We start from the raw sequence: 16,501 nt of genomic DNA on the forward strand, positions 1-16,501 counted from the left end.
AAAATAAGTGTAGTATTATGTAAGGATATTACACCTGGTTTATTTATTGACCAGGCGTACTCATTTGCATATTACGCCTATTTTTTTGTGAACCAGGCGTACTCATTTAAATATTACGCCTAATTTTACGCCTGGTTTACGCCTTAGTTACGCCTAATTTACGCCTGGTTTACGCCTGGTTGACGCCTGGACATGCATTCAGTAAACACTGCAATGCCGCCAGGATAAAGTATGATTTTTACGCCTGGTTTCCGTGTCATATACGGGCGTCACAGTTCGTACAGGAAATATTTTGCAGCTTTCATTTTCTGGAAAGAGATTAGATCCTCTCCTTTTTTGCCAAAGTTAAATATTATTGTTTTTATTGAACTAACAACATTTTGAGGTCCAACCTGACAACAGATTTTAGAAAATGACTATATATATTTCTTGCAGATCAATGGAGAATTATCCGTGATTTTCTCCATGTATCCACAGCATTTGACATTAGCATTGATGACCTTACATTAAACCCTGGTATCAAATATCACATTGTATTAAAGCTGTGTGCCAAAACCATTTGTTTTTCGAATATTAGTTCCGATGGTGTCATGGTGATTGCTAATCCTCCTGTAACAGGGGAGATAACTGTGGAACATCTTAATTCAACACAAACTGGTGGGGCTGAAAAGGTAAGTAATAAGTATATATTTTATTTTGAAAAAAATATTGAAATTTTGTCTGTGAAAATAAGAATATACAAACAAAAACAAATAATTTACAAATACAAACAGACACAAACGCAATTTAACTATTTGGACATGCGATTTTTATTGATTGATTGGTGTTAAACATCACTTTCAGCACTTTTGTGCTATTTTGTGGCAGTCAGTTTTTATACGCCCGGGACGGGACGTATTATGGTATACCGTTGTCCGTCCGTCCGTCCGTCTGTCCGTCCGTCCGTCCGTCCGTCCGTCCGTCTGTCCGTCCGTCCGTCCGTCCGTCTGTCCGTCCGTCCGTCCGTCCGTCCGTCGTCCACACTTTGGACAATAACTCAAAAACACTTTCACCAATTTCCAAGAAACTTTGGTGAATTGTTTATATCTATTGACGTAAGCTCCCTTTCGTTTTTTTTTAATTTCAGATTTTAAGTTTTGGATTTATGGGGCTTTATTCATAAAAAAGGGGGGATTTTCAACACTTCGGACAATAACTCAAAAAGGCTTTCACCAATGTCCATGAAACTTTGGTGAATTGTTTATATCTATTGACGTAAGCTCCCTTTCGTTTTTTTTTAATTTCAGATTTTAAGTTTTGGATTTATGGGGCTTTATTCATAAAAAAGGTGGGATTTTCAACACTTCAGACAATAACTCAAAAAGGCTTTCACCAATGTCCATGAAACTTTGGTGAATTGTTTATATCTATTGATGTAAGCTCCCTTTCGTTTTTTTTTAATTTCAGATTTTAAGTTTTGGATTTATGGGGCTTTATTCATAAAATAAGGGGGATTTTTAACACTTCGGACAATAACTCAAAAAGGCTTTCACCAATGTCCATGAAACTTTGGTGAATTGTTTATATCTATTGATGTAAGCTCCCTTTCAATTTTTATTAATTTCAGATTTTAAGTTTTGGATTTATGGGGCTTTATTCATAAAAAAGGGGGATTTTTAACACTTCGCACAATAACTCAAAAAGGCTTTCACCAATGTCCATGAAACTTTGGTGAATTGTTTATATCTATTGATATAAGCTCCCTTTCAATTTTTATTAATTTCAGATTTTAAGTTTTGGATTTATGGGGCTTTATTCATAAAAAAAGGGGGATTTTTAACACTTTGGACAATAACTCAAAAAGGCTTTCACCAATGTCCATGAAACTTTGGTGAATTGTTTATATCTATTGATGTAAGCTCCCTTTCAATTTTTATTAATTTCAGATTTTAAGTTTTGGATTTATGGGGTTTTATTCATAAAAAAAGGGGGATTTTTAACACTTCGGACAATAACTCAAAAAGGCTTTCACCAATGTCCATGAAACTTTGGTGAATTGTTTATATCTATTGGTGTAAACTCCCTTTCAACTTTTATAAATTTCAGATTTTACATCTCCGTGTTATGAATTTTTATGCTTAAAAAAGGGGGGATTTTCCAATTTTGGGACAATACATTTAAAGCAAAAAAGACAAGTTAAAAGAGCAACGGGCGTATCATGCGCTAAAGCGCAGCCCTTTATTGGAAAAAGTTGGAGAAAACAACCTACATTCAGTAGGAAAACATGCCTAATCATTTAATATAAAAGTTGGAGAAAACCACCTACATTCAGTAGGAAAACATGCCTAATCGTTTAATATAAAAGTTGGAGAAAACCACCTACATTCAGTAGGAAAACATGCCTAATCATTTAATATAAAATTTGGAATCAAGCACACCTGCAATGTATGGAATTCGAACTCACAACCTCAGTGTTGACAGGCTAGTGATAAAAAAAAAACCAACTTGCAACAGCATCGGATTATTTGACTCATGCCACTTGTGTTTGTTTTGTGTGCAGTTAGAAAGTGAGACATAAACTTCATGCAATTTGTAACAAGAATCCAGCTTTTCTATTGTTCATGCAATTCTTTATTTAGGGGACAGCTGAGGCCCACCTCCGGTTGCTGGATTTTCTCGCTGTGTTGAAGACCCATTGGTGGCCTTCGGCTGTCATCTGCTTTTTGGTTGGTTTGTTGTCTCTTTGACATTTTCCACATTTTCGTCCTCAATTTTTATATTACACATAATATTTTCAGCTAATGGTGTCTTTTGCCCAGTTTTATGACCCAGATATTGGAGATATGACTGAAAAATATACTACTGTTGATAAATATGAGTTTGCTATCACAGACAATTCTGTACAGGGACAGACCTACATGGTGTGGACCAAATTGGACTATACAGCAATCGAACATCAGGTGAGATTAGATTTTATTATACTTCATGTTAAAATGCCATATTTTGATTGGCTAATACAAGGGTGTTAATTTACTCTATCACATGGCTGAGAGGGTGACAATTTTTATGCCCCACCTACGATAGTAGAGGGGCATTATGTTTTCTGGTCTGTGCGTCCGTTTGTCCGTCTGTGCGTCCGTCCGTCCGTCTGTCTGTTCGTCCGTCTGTCCCGCTTCAGGTTAAAGTTTTTGGTCAAGGTAGTTTTTGATGAAGTTAAAGTCCAATCAACTTGAAACTTAGTACACATGTTCCTTATGATATCATCTTTCTAATTTCAATGCCTAATTATATTTTTTATCCAATTTCATGGTCCATTGAACATGGAAAATGATAGTGCAAGTGGGGCATCCGTGTACTTTGGACACATTCTTGTTTTGAATGTTACCCTCTCATCCAGATCAATCAAAAATCAATATTAAAAGAATAATGGATTGAATTTACATCAAGTTATTAAATACAATGTTTAAGTTCTCGTTTTGGCTCAGATTTTATTATTTGACTGTCAAAATAAAAAAAATAAAATGCCTTGCTTAACTTTTGTTGATTTTTCTAATACCTGTAACGGCGTAACGTTGTTATATACGTGACGTCATTGAAAATACTTTTAAAATAAAATTAAAAGACAATAATGATAGGACATTCAGTATAATAAATTAAATAACACAATGCTGAGAGAGTGATAGAGCAGATTGGTACCCCTCGGGTAAGCATTGTTAACTTTTCTCGGGGTAACAATCTGCTCTATCACCCTCTCAGCTATGTGTTATTTATATATCAACACCATTATGCCAACGAAGTCAACACATAGGAATAATTCTATTTCCTCATATACCACTATAAGTACTATTGTCCCCCACTGTTTTTGATGAAATAAGTTTTTGAGACAGCTATCTAGCAGTGTTCAAATGAAGTGGAAGTAGGCAGTTATAGGTCATTACACAGCTTTTAACAATGAAGAAAACCCATAATGTAAAGTAGTTACAAAATGTCATAACATGACAAGATATGAAACTATTCAACTGCCTGATTTATGCTAAAACAATAAAGGGAAAAGCAAACGTGACAGACAGCAACAAACAAGAACCAGTGTACCCTGGAAAGAAAGCAGACAGTCAATCTGGCTCTGGAATTAGATGAGGGGGATAGGACCTTTATTGGGACTCCGGGATCGGGTGTTTTTAAGCTCGGGATTTCGGGATTGACTCTTTCGGGATCCGGGAATTCTTTTTTTTGAATTTCGGGACCTCAGATTTCGTATTTTTAAGCCCGGGATTTCGGGATTTCGTATTTTTAAGCCCGGATTTCGGGATCAGGACCCCTCATATCCCCCCTTATGGTAATAATATTTTTATGATGCTCCACTGGCTTCATATTTACAACCTTTAAGCATCAGCAATCCCAAGATGGTCAGTTTAAAGTGATGATTTTAAACAGCAACTTGGAAAAAAGTTTTGGACAATTGGTCAAAGAGCAAAAAAAAACTTTCAAATATGCAAAGTATCAACAAAAGATAATCAGAAAATTACATGTGTTCTTTTTAAATTTCAGATTACTTTTGAGTATGTTTTGAATGGTACAATGGATTTCTCACGGTGTAAAAGATTTTCTATTAGAGGTTACAACAAAGCCAAGCTATACTCTACAGTGTCTACTGAAATAAAAGATTGTGGGGCATTTAATCCAATCCTAATACAACCTCACATTGTTATAGATGCTGTAGGGGCAGCTGATGTGAATGGTGAGCAGTTGTTTATGTAAAAAAGCTGTACAGAGCATTAATAGGCAGTTACACCAAAACTCTTACTAGTGAAAACTAATTAATATCTAACTTTCCACTTTTGATAGATACTATAGCTCTTCACATGTTTAGGATTCCTGATGAAGGTAAATCCAGAAAAGCACATTGGACACAATGATTATTAATAGAGTGATATTTCTATTTACTAGCACTATGTTGATACTCTTGCTTTTGTACTGTTTTGTCCCCAAGGGTATCTATCATCAACTAAGCAGCTTCTGAAATGATTTGTGAACAAAATTTTCTTGAATTTTCTGTTGATAAACAATGAAATCAATAAAAACTAAGGTTCCAACTGCATCAGTCAAAATTGACTTTAGATGAATTTGATTTATTTGGAAAACAAATAGATGATGCACTATTGTATATTTTTACAAGAAAGAGAACAAAAAATGGTTAAATGGTTTAACGTAGGTCTGCATGTTTTTAAAAAGAAAAATTTGAACAATATTCTTCATAATTTGTTGTTTTAAGAAACAGATCAACAAGATTTGTTGGAAAACATATCCTGTCCGTTCTAAAAAACTAAAACCACAGATGTTTTTTTCAGATGGAATTGGCAAACCTGTATTTCTTGAACAAAATGCATTGTGGACAGCAGCAGATAGTGACTACACCCCATACAAAAATGTAATATCAGCTGTGTGGCCAACCTTACGGCATAAAAAATATGATTATGCCATCATACAGGCCAGGAAAGTTGATGTTACAACCTATTATCGTCAGGTTAATCAGTTGAATTTGAAGACACCATGTGACCATCCAGACAGAATAAAATGTGGTCACACAGGTAGAACATTTCAATGATCAAACCTGGTTAAGATTTTCAATATAGCTCTTTTTTCTGATTTGACATGTGTTCCGCTTGTTTCCGCTGTCTCAACAGTTTTTGACCTAAGTGTATTAAAGCTAAAAGATTCAGAAATAGTTTTAAAGTAAGCGTAAAGTATGTGACAATTGTTCAGAAATAATTCGCAAGCATAGTATATTAATTTTAATGCTTCTCTCATTGTAAAGTTGTCATGTTTTGGCAGCAATATTTTAAATTGAATTGTGTTCCTTACTTGGCAAGAACTCAATATAAAAAGTTATCTTTTATTGTAAAAAACTAAATGTTAAATATGATGAGCTTCATGGAAATACTGGTAAAATAATTTTGTTTTTTGATAATTTTTCAAAATGAACCCTGAGTCACCATATACATGTTGCCTTTTTGTTGGAAGGTTCACTGGTTGATTTTCTTGTTTGACTAACCAAATTAACAGAATGTACAAATAGGTCTGCTTAGATCATTGGGAGGTTGTTCTGAAAATAACTTAGTCTAGTGATTATTTATTGATTTATAAAGGATTTGTATATGTTGTCAAAGGGAAATAGCTCTCACCCAAGTTATGTCAATCAAAAAATCATTCAACAATCCAAATATATTTAAAAATTTCTTTTTAAAGAGTTGTTCTATTTATATGTGACTTAGATCAAAGTCATTAACTAAAAACAAAACAAAAAAATAGCACGGATATTTTAAATATTTGATATGGAACATGCAACAAAGGAAAAGAGCACAGTATTATTTCTGAATATCTCTTTTTAGATAATGGGTTCATGAATGTAGAGTTCACGAATAATGAGTTATTGCACGGCACTCGTTACACTGTGTGTGTTCATGCTGATGCTACAAAGATCCAACATGAAACTTGGTTAGAAGATCTGTCAGAGATTAACTCATGTAGTGATGGAATAATTGTAGACTTGACACCACCTGAAGCAGGAAGATTGTGGATTGGTACAAATCAAGGTCAAATTTATCAGGTATAAAATTAATCATATTCTTTCAATAGCTCAGAACCTTAAAATATATCTTCTGTTTCCAAACTTCAACAAAAATCTATCAAAAGGATCTGCATTAAGATAGTTATCTTTATATTCCTTTTCATAAATATACCAATGATGTTGATAGAGACATTCAACTGATGACACAATAGTAAGAAACAATATTTTCATGGATGTGGAAAATTTAATAAAATGTCATCCTCAGAATCATTAGCACAGTTTTAGATTAGTCTACACACCATTTTTGTTATTTCATTTATATTACAGACTACCACTACACACTTGTATGTAAACTGGGATGGATTCCGTGATGTAGAAGAATATGGAGTAGGGCCTCATTCTACTGGTATTAAACAATATATATTGGGTATTGGTAAGTTGGAGTTTGTAATATGCACGGTGAAGGGCTATGTTCCTTTTTTGTTCTCTATTAACTATTTCCTCCATGATTTTTAAGCAGTTAAGCTGTTTATTCGAGCACCCTAGATTTATGTTCTATCCAATAAATGCTGAAATATGTGCCACTTTTATTATCTGGCTGGCTATCATGTTATTTATAACTAATTGGACACTTTTTTCATACTTTTTATTCTGGAATATAAAAAATATTACCATAAAAACGTTAACTGGTCGTCGATTTTCCCAAAAGTTTTGAAGTTGCACATAGGAAGAAGTGCTCGATAGAAATCCTTCTATAGTTTATTATCACCTGTGCTGTTGGGTAAGATGTCAAAGATCAATTGTATGAAATATTTGATTGCCGAAAATCTATAAAGATGAGTCGTTTACATTTCCCATATGGCAAAAGTCATAGGAATATTGTTGGTCATTGATACGTATAACATACGTCAGTAGTCTATTAATCAGCAGATATAAGTTAGCGGCAATTTCAAATTACATAGAAGACGAAATTTACGTACCTTTTAAATTAGGAGAATTCTGATGATACTGTTATATATCAGTATGTATGGTCAGATTATGTTTCTGTTTGTAAGAGAGAGTTGTTCCCCTTTTGCCAGTATCTTGTATTTATGTTTGTGGCGTCAATCTTTGTCTGATTAAAATGTAGAAAATGAAAGCTGTGTCTTTTTACGTGTCCGTATGTTATCGTCTCCATCCATGCTACCAGAGCTATTCCCCTAGTCCGTAATATGGTGGGGACCCGAAACGATCGTGAATAATGATTTATACATATTTTGGAGTTTAATTTTTCATTGGATTTTGGATATTTTTACTTAAAAAGTTGACCGATTGTTCCTGATGGATCCTGTTATGCCGCCATGATGCTAGCGCTGAACACTTTTAATTAGTTTTATAAATTTACAGCTGAACTTTTATTATAGTATTTATTACTATTGTACCAAAATTTAAATTGACTTTTGGAAAGAAGAAGAACAGACCATGTCTCGTCTCGTATACGTACTGTCTTAGTGAATTATTAATGAATGTCTACATGTATTCAGTTCGCAACCAGAATGCACGTGCTGAGTGCACGTGAGATTTATCTCGTTGCATCATACATTATTTAATTTCTATAACATTTGGATCCTGTTTATTTATATATAATGTTTTTATTTGACATCATTCAATTTGTATCGGTGATAACTGTATCGCCATGCATACGAAAGTTCCGATTTCATCAGAATAGCCATTTTACATAACAATTTTTGACCCAGATTTATCCGTTGGAACTACACGTGTGATGTGTATTGCGTAATGTTGACTGTATTGCTGTTGTGTCCATTCCGCCGTAACCTATTTTGACTATTTAATATAAAACGTAATTATATTTACTGTACTGTGTTTGGTGATAACTGTATCGCCATGGTTTTGAAGAGTTCCAAGAAGACCAATTTTAAAGAAAAGCTGATGAATTTATTCTGTACGAGAACATTCTATTTTTAACCATGTTGATTTTATGAATCCAGATACTTTTCATGCTAATTTTGATCTACATTATTTGTTTACTTTGAAATTAAGCTAATGTGAATGTGTTTATCATTTAGCGGTGTGATATTTATCATAAATAAAACCTTATTAAATTTAAGAGTTTATTAGGTCTCTGATGATATTATCAAATGTGTATTCAGCTATTTATAATGATATCAGTTTGTCTAGTAGGAAATGCCATTAATATGTGTGTATCACTGTAATTGTTGTGTGGAAGTAATGCGTGCATAAGGTCATCCGAGGGAGGAGTCCGAGATGCCAGACTTTCGGGTTTGCAGCGTTGATACGTTTGATTTATAATGGTTACTAGAGTGTCGAGAGATTAACTTTATTCATGTGAACTTTTAATTTTGGAAATAATTATTAATTGTATTTTTTTTTACACATAAACATATTGACCATTGTAAAAATTATTAATTTTTTGTTTTGGGGGCGGGATGTTATATATCAGTATGTATGGTCAGATTATGTTTCTGTTTGTAAGAGAGAGTTGTTCCCCTTTTGCCAGTATCTTGTATTTATGTTTGTGGCGTCAATCTTTGTCTGATTAAAATGTAGAAAATGAAAGCTGTGTCTTTTTACGTGTCCGTATGTTATCGTCTCCATCCATGCTACCAGAGCTATTCCCCTAGTCCGTAATAATACATAGGTACTTTATTATTAATCATTTTATTCGTTTTTTTGTCTGAAATGATTGAGATTATTTAAAACATCTTTATTCAGTAATCTTAAAGGTATGGTCATTTGTTTTCTTGTTAATATTATTCCGATTTCTCGCAAATGACCTTCATGCTTGTCAAATTTTGTTGTTATTGTAGTTTTCTGATTGGTCGATGTCAATGTCATTTTAAGATTGTTTCGCTTTTGTGTACAATGTAACATTATGCTACACGTGCTTTGATTAAGCTCAATGTGCTTCAATAAATATTGTTATTAAAACTTTAACAACTGTTTTCTAAAGGACGGCATTATTTAACTTCAAAGTCACATATTTTGTAAAATATTAAGTCCGAATCTGTGACACGTATCACACCGTAATTGTTTTTGATTTACAAGGACTTTTCGATTTCCGGTACAGAAAAATACAACTTTTTTATATGTTTCTTTTTATAATTTTTCACATTTAAACACTCGTTAAGTGTTATTAAATCAATTCTATGCGGTTCCTTCAGGAACTTTATGCCGGCAAACGATTTCCCTATGAAAATAATATGAAAAGAAATCGCATGATATGATAAAAAGGTAACGACTAACGAGGCTCGAGAAACGTTTAATATATGTTTTCAACAAGTTGAAGCTACAAACAAGTTTTTCTTAATTCCTACTATTACAGTTATTGAAAGTTTAAATAAATGTGTTTTTTTTATTATGATATTAGTAATGGAAGACAGTTAAACCGTAATCAAGATATTTTAATTCCGTTATATTTGAGACGTAAAAAAAATTGAGAGTGAACATGGTGAAAATGGGGAATGTGTCATAGAGACAATAACCAGATCTTAGAGCAGACAACAGTCGAAGGTTACCAATGGATCTTTAATGCAGGGAGAAACTCCTACACTCAAAGGATTGCTTTTGCTGGCCCCTTAACATAATAACAAAAATGTAAACTATTTCAACTAGTCACTTGTTCCGGTGGAACTTTTAAACCAGAGGAAGAACAAAGTAACTACAATGTAGTTAATAAGTTCCGGAGAACTTTTCGGCTAGTTAGTTCTTTCCGCCTGGAACTTTCCAACGTCACAACAAAAGAGCATTTACAATAACTTGGACATCATACTAAAATCAGAAGTATACACAAGAAATTAATAAAATTTAAAAAAATGTACAAAACAATTATGAAAAATAAATATGATATACAGCTACAATCACCACATTAGTGGGTCCTAACTATGGACAGGTACATACAGAATGTGACGGCTTAAACATCTTAACTGGCACAAAACTCTCCCCTAACATAGGACAGTGTATGTGTATAATCTCAGACATTGAATCTTTATAAATATAAATTGGAAATAACTTTTGAAAGAGGAAGGATTGCATAACATAAACATTACTGTACAAGCATTATTTGGTACTTTAGAAATAGCTGAGAACAATGCCTGAGATAAATATTTTGACTAATTCTTTACACAATTCATCTGAACATGGCCAAGTTTGCCTTTGGGTTTTTGATTAACTGCCTATAGCACCCTTTGGTGCTTTGATTTTTTATACGCCCGTCAAAATTTTGACGGGACGTATTATGGTATACAAATGTCCGGTGTCCATCCGTCCGTCCGTCTGTCTGTCCGTCCATCCGTCTGTCTGTCTGGCGTAAACATGTCGCACCGTAACTTGAAAACGACTTATCTAAATTTCATGAAACTTAATATAGTTGTTTTTTATGATGGTCAAATGATCTGTATACTTTTTGGTGAAAATTAGATTTAAACTTTTTGAGTTACGGCACTTTGTAACTAAAACAGGGGTGTGTTGTTTTTTTCACATGTAGCACCGTATCTCAAAAACGATTTATGATTATTGCTTAAACTTTACACACTTCTTTGTTATATTAATCTAAAGATCTGTATACTCCTTGGTGATGATTCAAAATTTCATTTTTAGCTCACCTGGCCCGAAGGGCCAAGTGAGCTTTTCTCATCACTTGGCGTCCGGCGTCCGTTGTCTGTCGTCCGTCGTCCGGCGTCGTTAACTTTTACAAAAATCTTCTCCTCTGAAACTACTGGGCCAAATTTAACCAAACTTGGCCAAAATCATCATTGGGGTATGTAGTTTAAAAAATGTGTGGCGTGACCCGGTCAACCAACCAAGATGGCCGCCACGGCTAAAAATAGAACATAGGGGTAAAATGCAGTTTTTGGCTTATAACTCAAAAACCAAAGCATTTAGAGCAAATCTGACATGGGTTAAAAATGTTTATCAGGTCAAGATCTATCTGCCTTGAAATTTTCAGATGAATCGGTCAATCTGTTGTTGGGTTGTTGCCCCTGAATTGGTAATTTTGAGGAAATTTTGCTGTTTTTGGTTATTATCTTGAATATTATTATAGATAGAGATAAACTGTAAACAGCAATAATGTTCGGCAAAGTAAGATCTACAAATAAGTCAACATGACCAAAATGGTCAGTTGACCCGTTTAGGAGTTATTGCCCTTTATAGTCAATTTTTAACCATTTTTCGTATTAAATTAATCTTTTACAAAAATCTTCTCCTCTGAAACTACTGGGCCAAATTAATCCAAACTTAACCGCAATCATCTTTGGGGTACTTAGTTTAAAAAATGTTTGGCGTGACCTGGTCAACCAACCAATATGGCCGCCATGGCTAAAAATAGAACATAGGGGTAAAATGCAGTTTTTGGCTTATAACTCAAAAACCAAAGCATTTTGAGGAAATCTGACATGGGATAAAAATGTTTATCAGGTCAAGATCTATCTGTCCTGAAATTTTCAGTTGAATCGGTCAACCCGTTGTTGGGTTGCTGCCCCTGAATTGGTAATTTTGAGGAAATTTTGCTGTTTTTGGTTATAATCTTGATTATTATTTTAGATAGAGATAAACTGTAAACATCAATAATGTTCAGCAAAGTTAGATTTACAAATAAGTCAACATGACCGAAATGGTCAGTTGACCCCTTTAGGAGTTATTGCCCTTTATAGTCAATCTTTAACCATTTTTCATAAATCTAAGTAATCTTTTACAAAAATCTCCACTGAAACTACTAGGCCACAATCATCTTTGGGGTATGTAGTTTGAAAAATGTGTCCGATGACCTGGCCATTCAACCAAGATGGCTGCCATGGCTAAAAATAGAACATAGGGGTAAAATGCAGTTTTTGGCTTATAACTATGAAACCAAAGCAATTAGAGCAAATCTGACAAGGAGTGAAATTGTTAATCAAGTCAATATCTATCTGCCCTGAATTTTTCAGATGAATTGGACAACTGGTTGTTGGGTTGCTGCCCTCCAAATAATATTTTTTAAAGAAATTTTGCCGTTTTTGGTTATCTTGAATACTATTATAGATAGCGATAAACTGTAAACAGCAATAATGTTCAGCAAAGTAAGATCTACAAATAAGTCAACATGACCTAAATGGTCAATTGACCCCTTAAGGAGTTATTGCCCTTTATAGTCAATTTTTAACAATTTTCATTAATTTGGTAAATTTATGTAAATTTTTACCAAATATAGTTCTCTGTTACTAATGGGCAAAGTTCATTATAGATATAATTGTAAGAAGCAAAATCATTCAATAAAGTAAGAACTTCAAACACATCACCATCACCAAAATACAATTTTGTCATGAATCCATTTGTGTCCTTTGTTTAATATGCACATAGACCAAGGTGAGCGACACAGGCTCTTTAGAGCCTCTAGTTGAGTTATTGAGTATTTTGTAAAAAAGGGGGAGGGAGATTTTACATGTCGTGCCGTATCTCAAAAACGATTTATGATTATTGCTTAAAACTTTACACACTTCTTTGTTATATTAATCTAAAGATCTGTATACTTTTTGGTGATGACTCAAAATTTTGTTTTTGAGTTATTGAGTATTTTGTAAAAAAAAGGGGAGTTTTTTTTTTACATGTCGCGCCGTATTTCAAAAACAATTTATGATTATTGCTTGAAACTGTACACACTTCTTTGTTATATTAATCTAAAGATCTGTATACTTTTTGGTTTGATTCAAAATTTTATTTTAGTGATATTTGTAAAACAAAAAACAGGGTGGGGGGGTTTCACATGTCCCGCCGTGTCTCAAAAGCAATAAATGGTAATTGCTTAAAACTTTCTCAGAAACTATTTATGATTATTGCATAAAACTTCCACACAAGACGTCGGGCGTATTATGCGCTCATGGCGCAGCTGTTTATTACATACCTGTTTCGCATATGATTTTTCAATGAAATGTTGAAAATAAGCTTACTTTAATGAAATATTAACTGTGCCAATAATAGACTAGGTAAATAAAGCATTTTTTTTTCTGGTAACAGAGGCATCAAAAGGCATCACTATGGAGGAAAGGGTAAACTGGGAATTGCTTTAAAAAGTATCAAATTAATGTCTGATGTAGGACCAAATTGCTTCATATTGGTTTTTATATGCCCGTCAAAATTTTGACAGGACGTATTATGGTATACAAATGTCCGGTGTCCGTCCGTCCGTCCATCTGTCTGTCCGGCGTAAACATGTCGCACCGTAACTTGAGAACGGACTTATCCGAATTTCATGAAACTTAACATAGTTGTTTCTTATGATGGTCAGATGATCTGTATACTTTTTCGTGAAAATAAGATTAAAACTTTTTGAGTTACGGCACTTTGTAACTAAAACAGGGGTGGTTTTTTTTCACATGTCGCACTGTATCTCAAAAACGATTCTTGATTATGGCTTAAAACTTTAAACACTTCTTAGTTATACTAATCTTAATATCTGTATACTTTTTGGTGATGATTCAAAATTTTATTTTTGAGTTATTGAGTACGTTGTAAAAAAGGGGGAGGGTTTTTTTACATGTCGCACCATATCTCAAAAACGATTTATGATTATTGCTTAAAACTTTACACATGTCTTTGTTATATTAATCTAAAGATCTGTATACTTTTTGGTGATGATTCAAAATTTCATTTTTGAGTTATTGAGTATTTTGTAAAAAAGGGGGAGGGTTTTTTTACATGTTGTGCCGTATCTCAAAAACAATTTATGATTATTGCTTAAAACTTATCACACTTCTTTGTTATATTAATCTAAAGATCTGTATACTTTTTGGTGATGATTCAAAACTTTATTTTGGAGTTATTGAGTATGTTGTTAAACAGGGGAGGTTTTTTTTACATGTCGCGCCGTATCTCAAAAATAATTTATGATTATTGCTTAAAACTTTACACACTTCTTTGTTATATTAATCTAAAGATCTTTATACTTTTTGGTTTTGATTCAAAATTTTATTTTAGTGATATTTAGTTTTTTGTAAAAAAAAAAACAGGGTTGGGGGTTTCACATGTCCCGCCGTGTCTCAAAAACAATATATGGTTATTGCTTAAAACTTTCTCAGAAACTATTTATGATTATTGCATAAAACTTCCACACAAGACGTCGGGCGTATCATGCGCTCATGGCGCAGCTGTTTATTAAAGGTTATATTGGAGAGCCTGAAAGTTTTTTTAATGTTAAATTGTTCATGAACCATAATTTCTGAATATTAGCTGAATGTGGCTGAAATTTACTGAATTTTGGCTGAAATGTGTCTTAGAAATCAGGTGTTTGAATTCTGTCTGACCTGTTTATTGATGGTGTCTGAATATTGTCTTATAGTTCTGAATTTTGTCTTAATACTTATTTAGTCAGAAAACGTTTCAGACATATTCAGAATTTCTGAATACTGTCTTATTTGTCTGAATTATTAAGAAAAAAGGTAAGATGAATTCAGAAACCAACAATTAAATTAAATACACCCCTCAATATCTGAATATTGTCTGAATTATTCTTAATCATTCAGAAGTTATGTCAGACAAAATTCAGAAAACTTGAAATAAGTAAATTATAATTTCATAGATCTGAATATTGTCTGAATTTTTCTAAATCATTCAGAAGTTATGTCAGACAAAATTTAGAAAACTAGAAATAAGTCATAGATCTGAATAATGTCTAAATTACACTGAGTTATTTAATTTTAACACATAAATGGAAACATAAAAATAAATACTTCAAAAGTCTGAATGTTATGTGAATAAGTTTCACCAACAAAACTACATGAAATAAAATATTTTAAAAATGTACAAATAACAGCAAGAATTAATTTCCCTGATTACAACAAATTTGAAATCCTTCATCCGGCTCATCAACATAATACCACTGTGCAAGAATCTTACAGTGTTTTCCCCAGGCAATACAGATACTGACCTTATTTTTCATCTAACATCTTGAGATGACCTGAATGCAGTTACGGTCATCAGTTTAACCCCAATGTCATATAACTATGAAATACTTTGGAAAACCAAGTGTACATAACACTAAACTCATGAGTAGTTTGATCATTAAGTGATGAAAAACTGTGAACAAACACTTGTGCACTTTAAAACATTATTTTTGAAAATTAAAGCAGTACAATGAATTGCATTATTAATCATTAAGATACTGATGCATGGGCATTATTTTTGGTAGAAAAAGTACTTATATTAAATTCTAACAGCTATTATCAGTACAATTCATTTGTACCTAGTCCAAATAATTATGAAATTTTGAAAGTCTGTTTAATTTTAGCTTTGACACCTCCTGCAGCAAGGTGCAAAGCCGACAAATAAAATAACCATTCAGTTGAAAAATGTTTTTAATGCAACACCCGGCAAATTTGTTTCTTATACATTGAAACTTCTCTAAATACCAGAGGCGGATAAAGGGGGGCAGGGGGCCCGGATCCCCCTTTTGAGAAAAAATTTGGTTGATTATATAAGGAATCAGTGAAGCTTGACCGGAGCGGGCCCCCTATCAGAGTAGCCAGTGGGACCCCACTTATGAAAATTTCTAGATCCTCTACTGAATACAGTTCTCCCACCATACCAGCTAAATCAAGAAGACCCGGACATGAAATGATGATTTAACCTTAATATAAAACTGGCCATGCCTTTAATACTGGCCTGCATTTTTGTATTTGAATAATTAAAATTCAACCTTATTAAACGGGCCTTGCAATCTAATATTGGGTCAATCAGGTCACCGAAAAATTGTTTGAATATTATTCAGCTTGTCAATTTAGCCATTATCCCATCATTTTAATGTAGTGACTTAATTAGGGCCCCGCCATAGGCGGGTCGCCCTAAAGTGATCAGTCTGTCCGTCCGTCCGTCCGTCTGTCGTACCGTCCGTCTGTCCGTCCGTCCGTCTGTCCGTCCGTAACACTTTCGTGTCCGCTCCATATCTAGAGAACCATTATGATT

The 16,501-nt window shown here is 33.5% G+C and overlaps 1 protein-coding gene across 1 annotated transcript in view; it reads left to right on the top strand.

Annotated features, from left to right (window-relative positions):
• The window catches only part of LOC139500246 (uncharacterized), a 144,982-nt gene that overhangs the window by 85,171 nt on the left and 43,310 nt on the right, over positions 1 to 16,501 (top strand). Inside the window, exons 24-29 of the mRNA XM_071288986.1 lie at positions 436 to 671; positions 2,778 to 2,924; positions 4,498 to 4,717; positions 5,328 to 5,567; positions 6,369 to 6,586; positions 6,875 to 6,980. Of these exons, the coding sequence (XP_071145087.1) occupies positions 436 to 671; positions 2,778 to 2,924; positions 4,498 to 4,717; positions 5,328 to 5,567; positions 6,369 to 6,586; positions 6,875 to 6,980 (1,167 nt within the window). The remainder of the gene's footprint in view (positions 1 to 435; positions 672 to 2,777; positions 2,925 to 4,497; positions 4,718 to 5,327; positions 5,568 to 6,368; positions 6,587 to 6,874; positions 6,981 to 16,501) is intronic.

This window comes from Mytilus edulis, chromosome 13 (assembly GCF_963676685.1).
Source record: "Mytilus edulis chromosome 13, xbMytEdul2.2, whole genome shotgun sequence".
Classification (NCBI taxonomy): domain Eukaryota; kingdom Metazoa; phylum Mollusca; class Bivalvia; order Mytilida; family Mytilidae; genus Mytilus; species Mytilus edulis.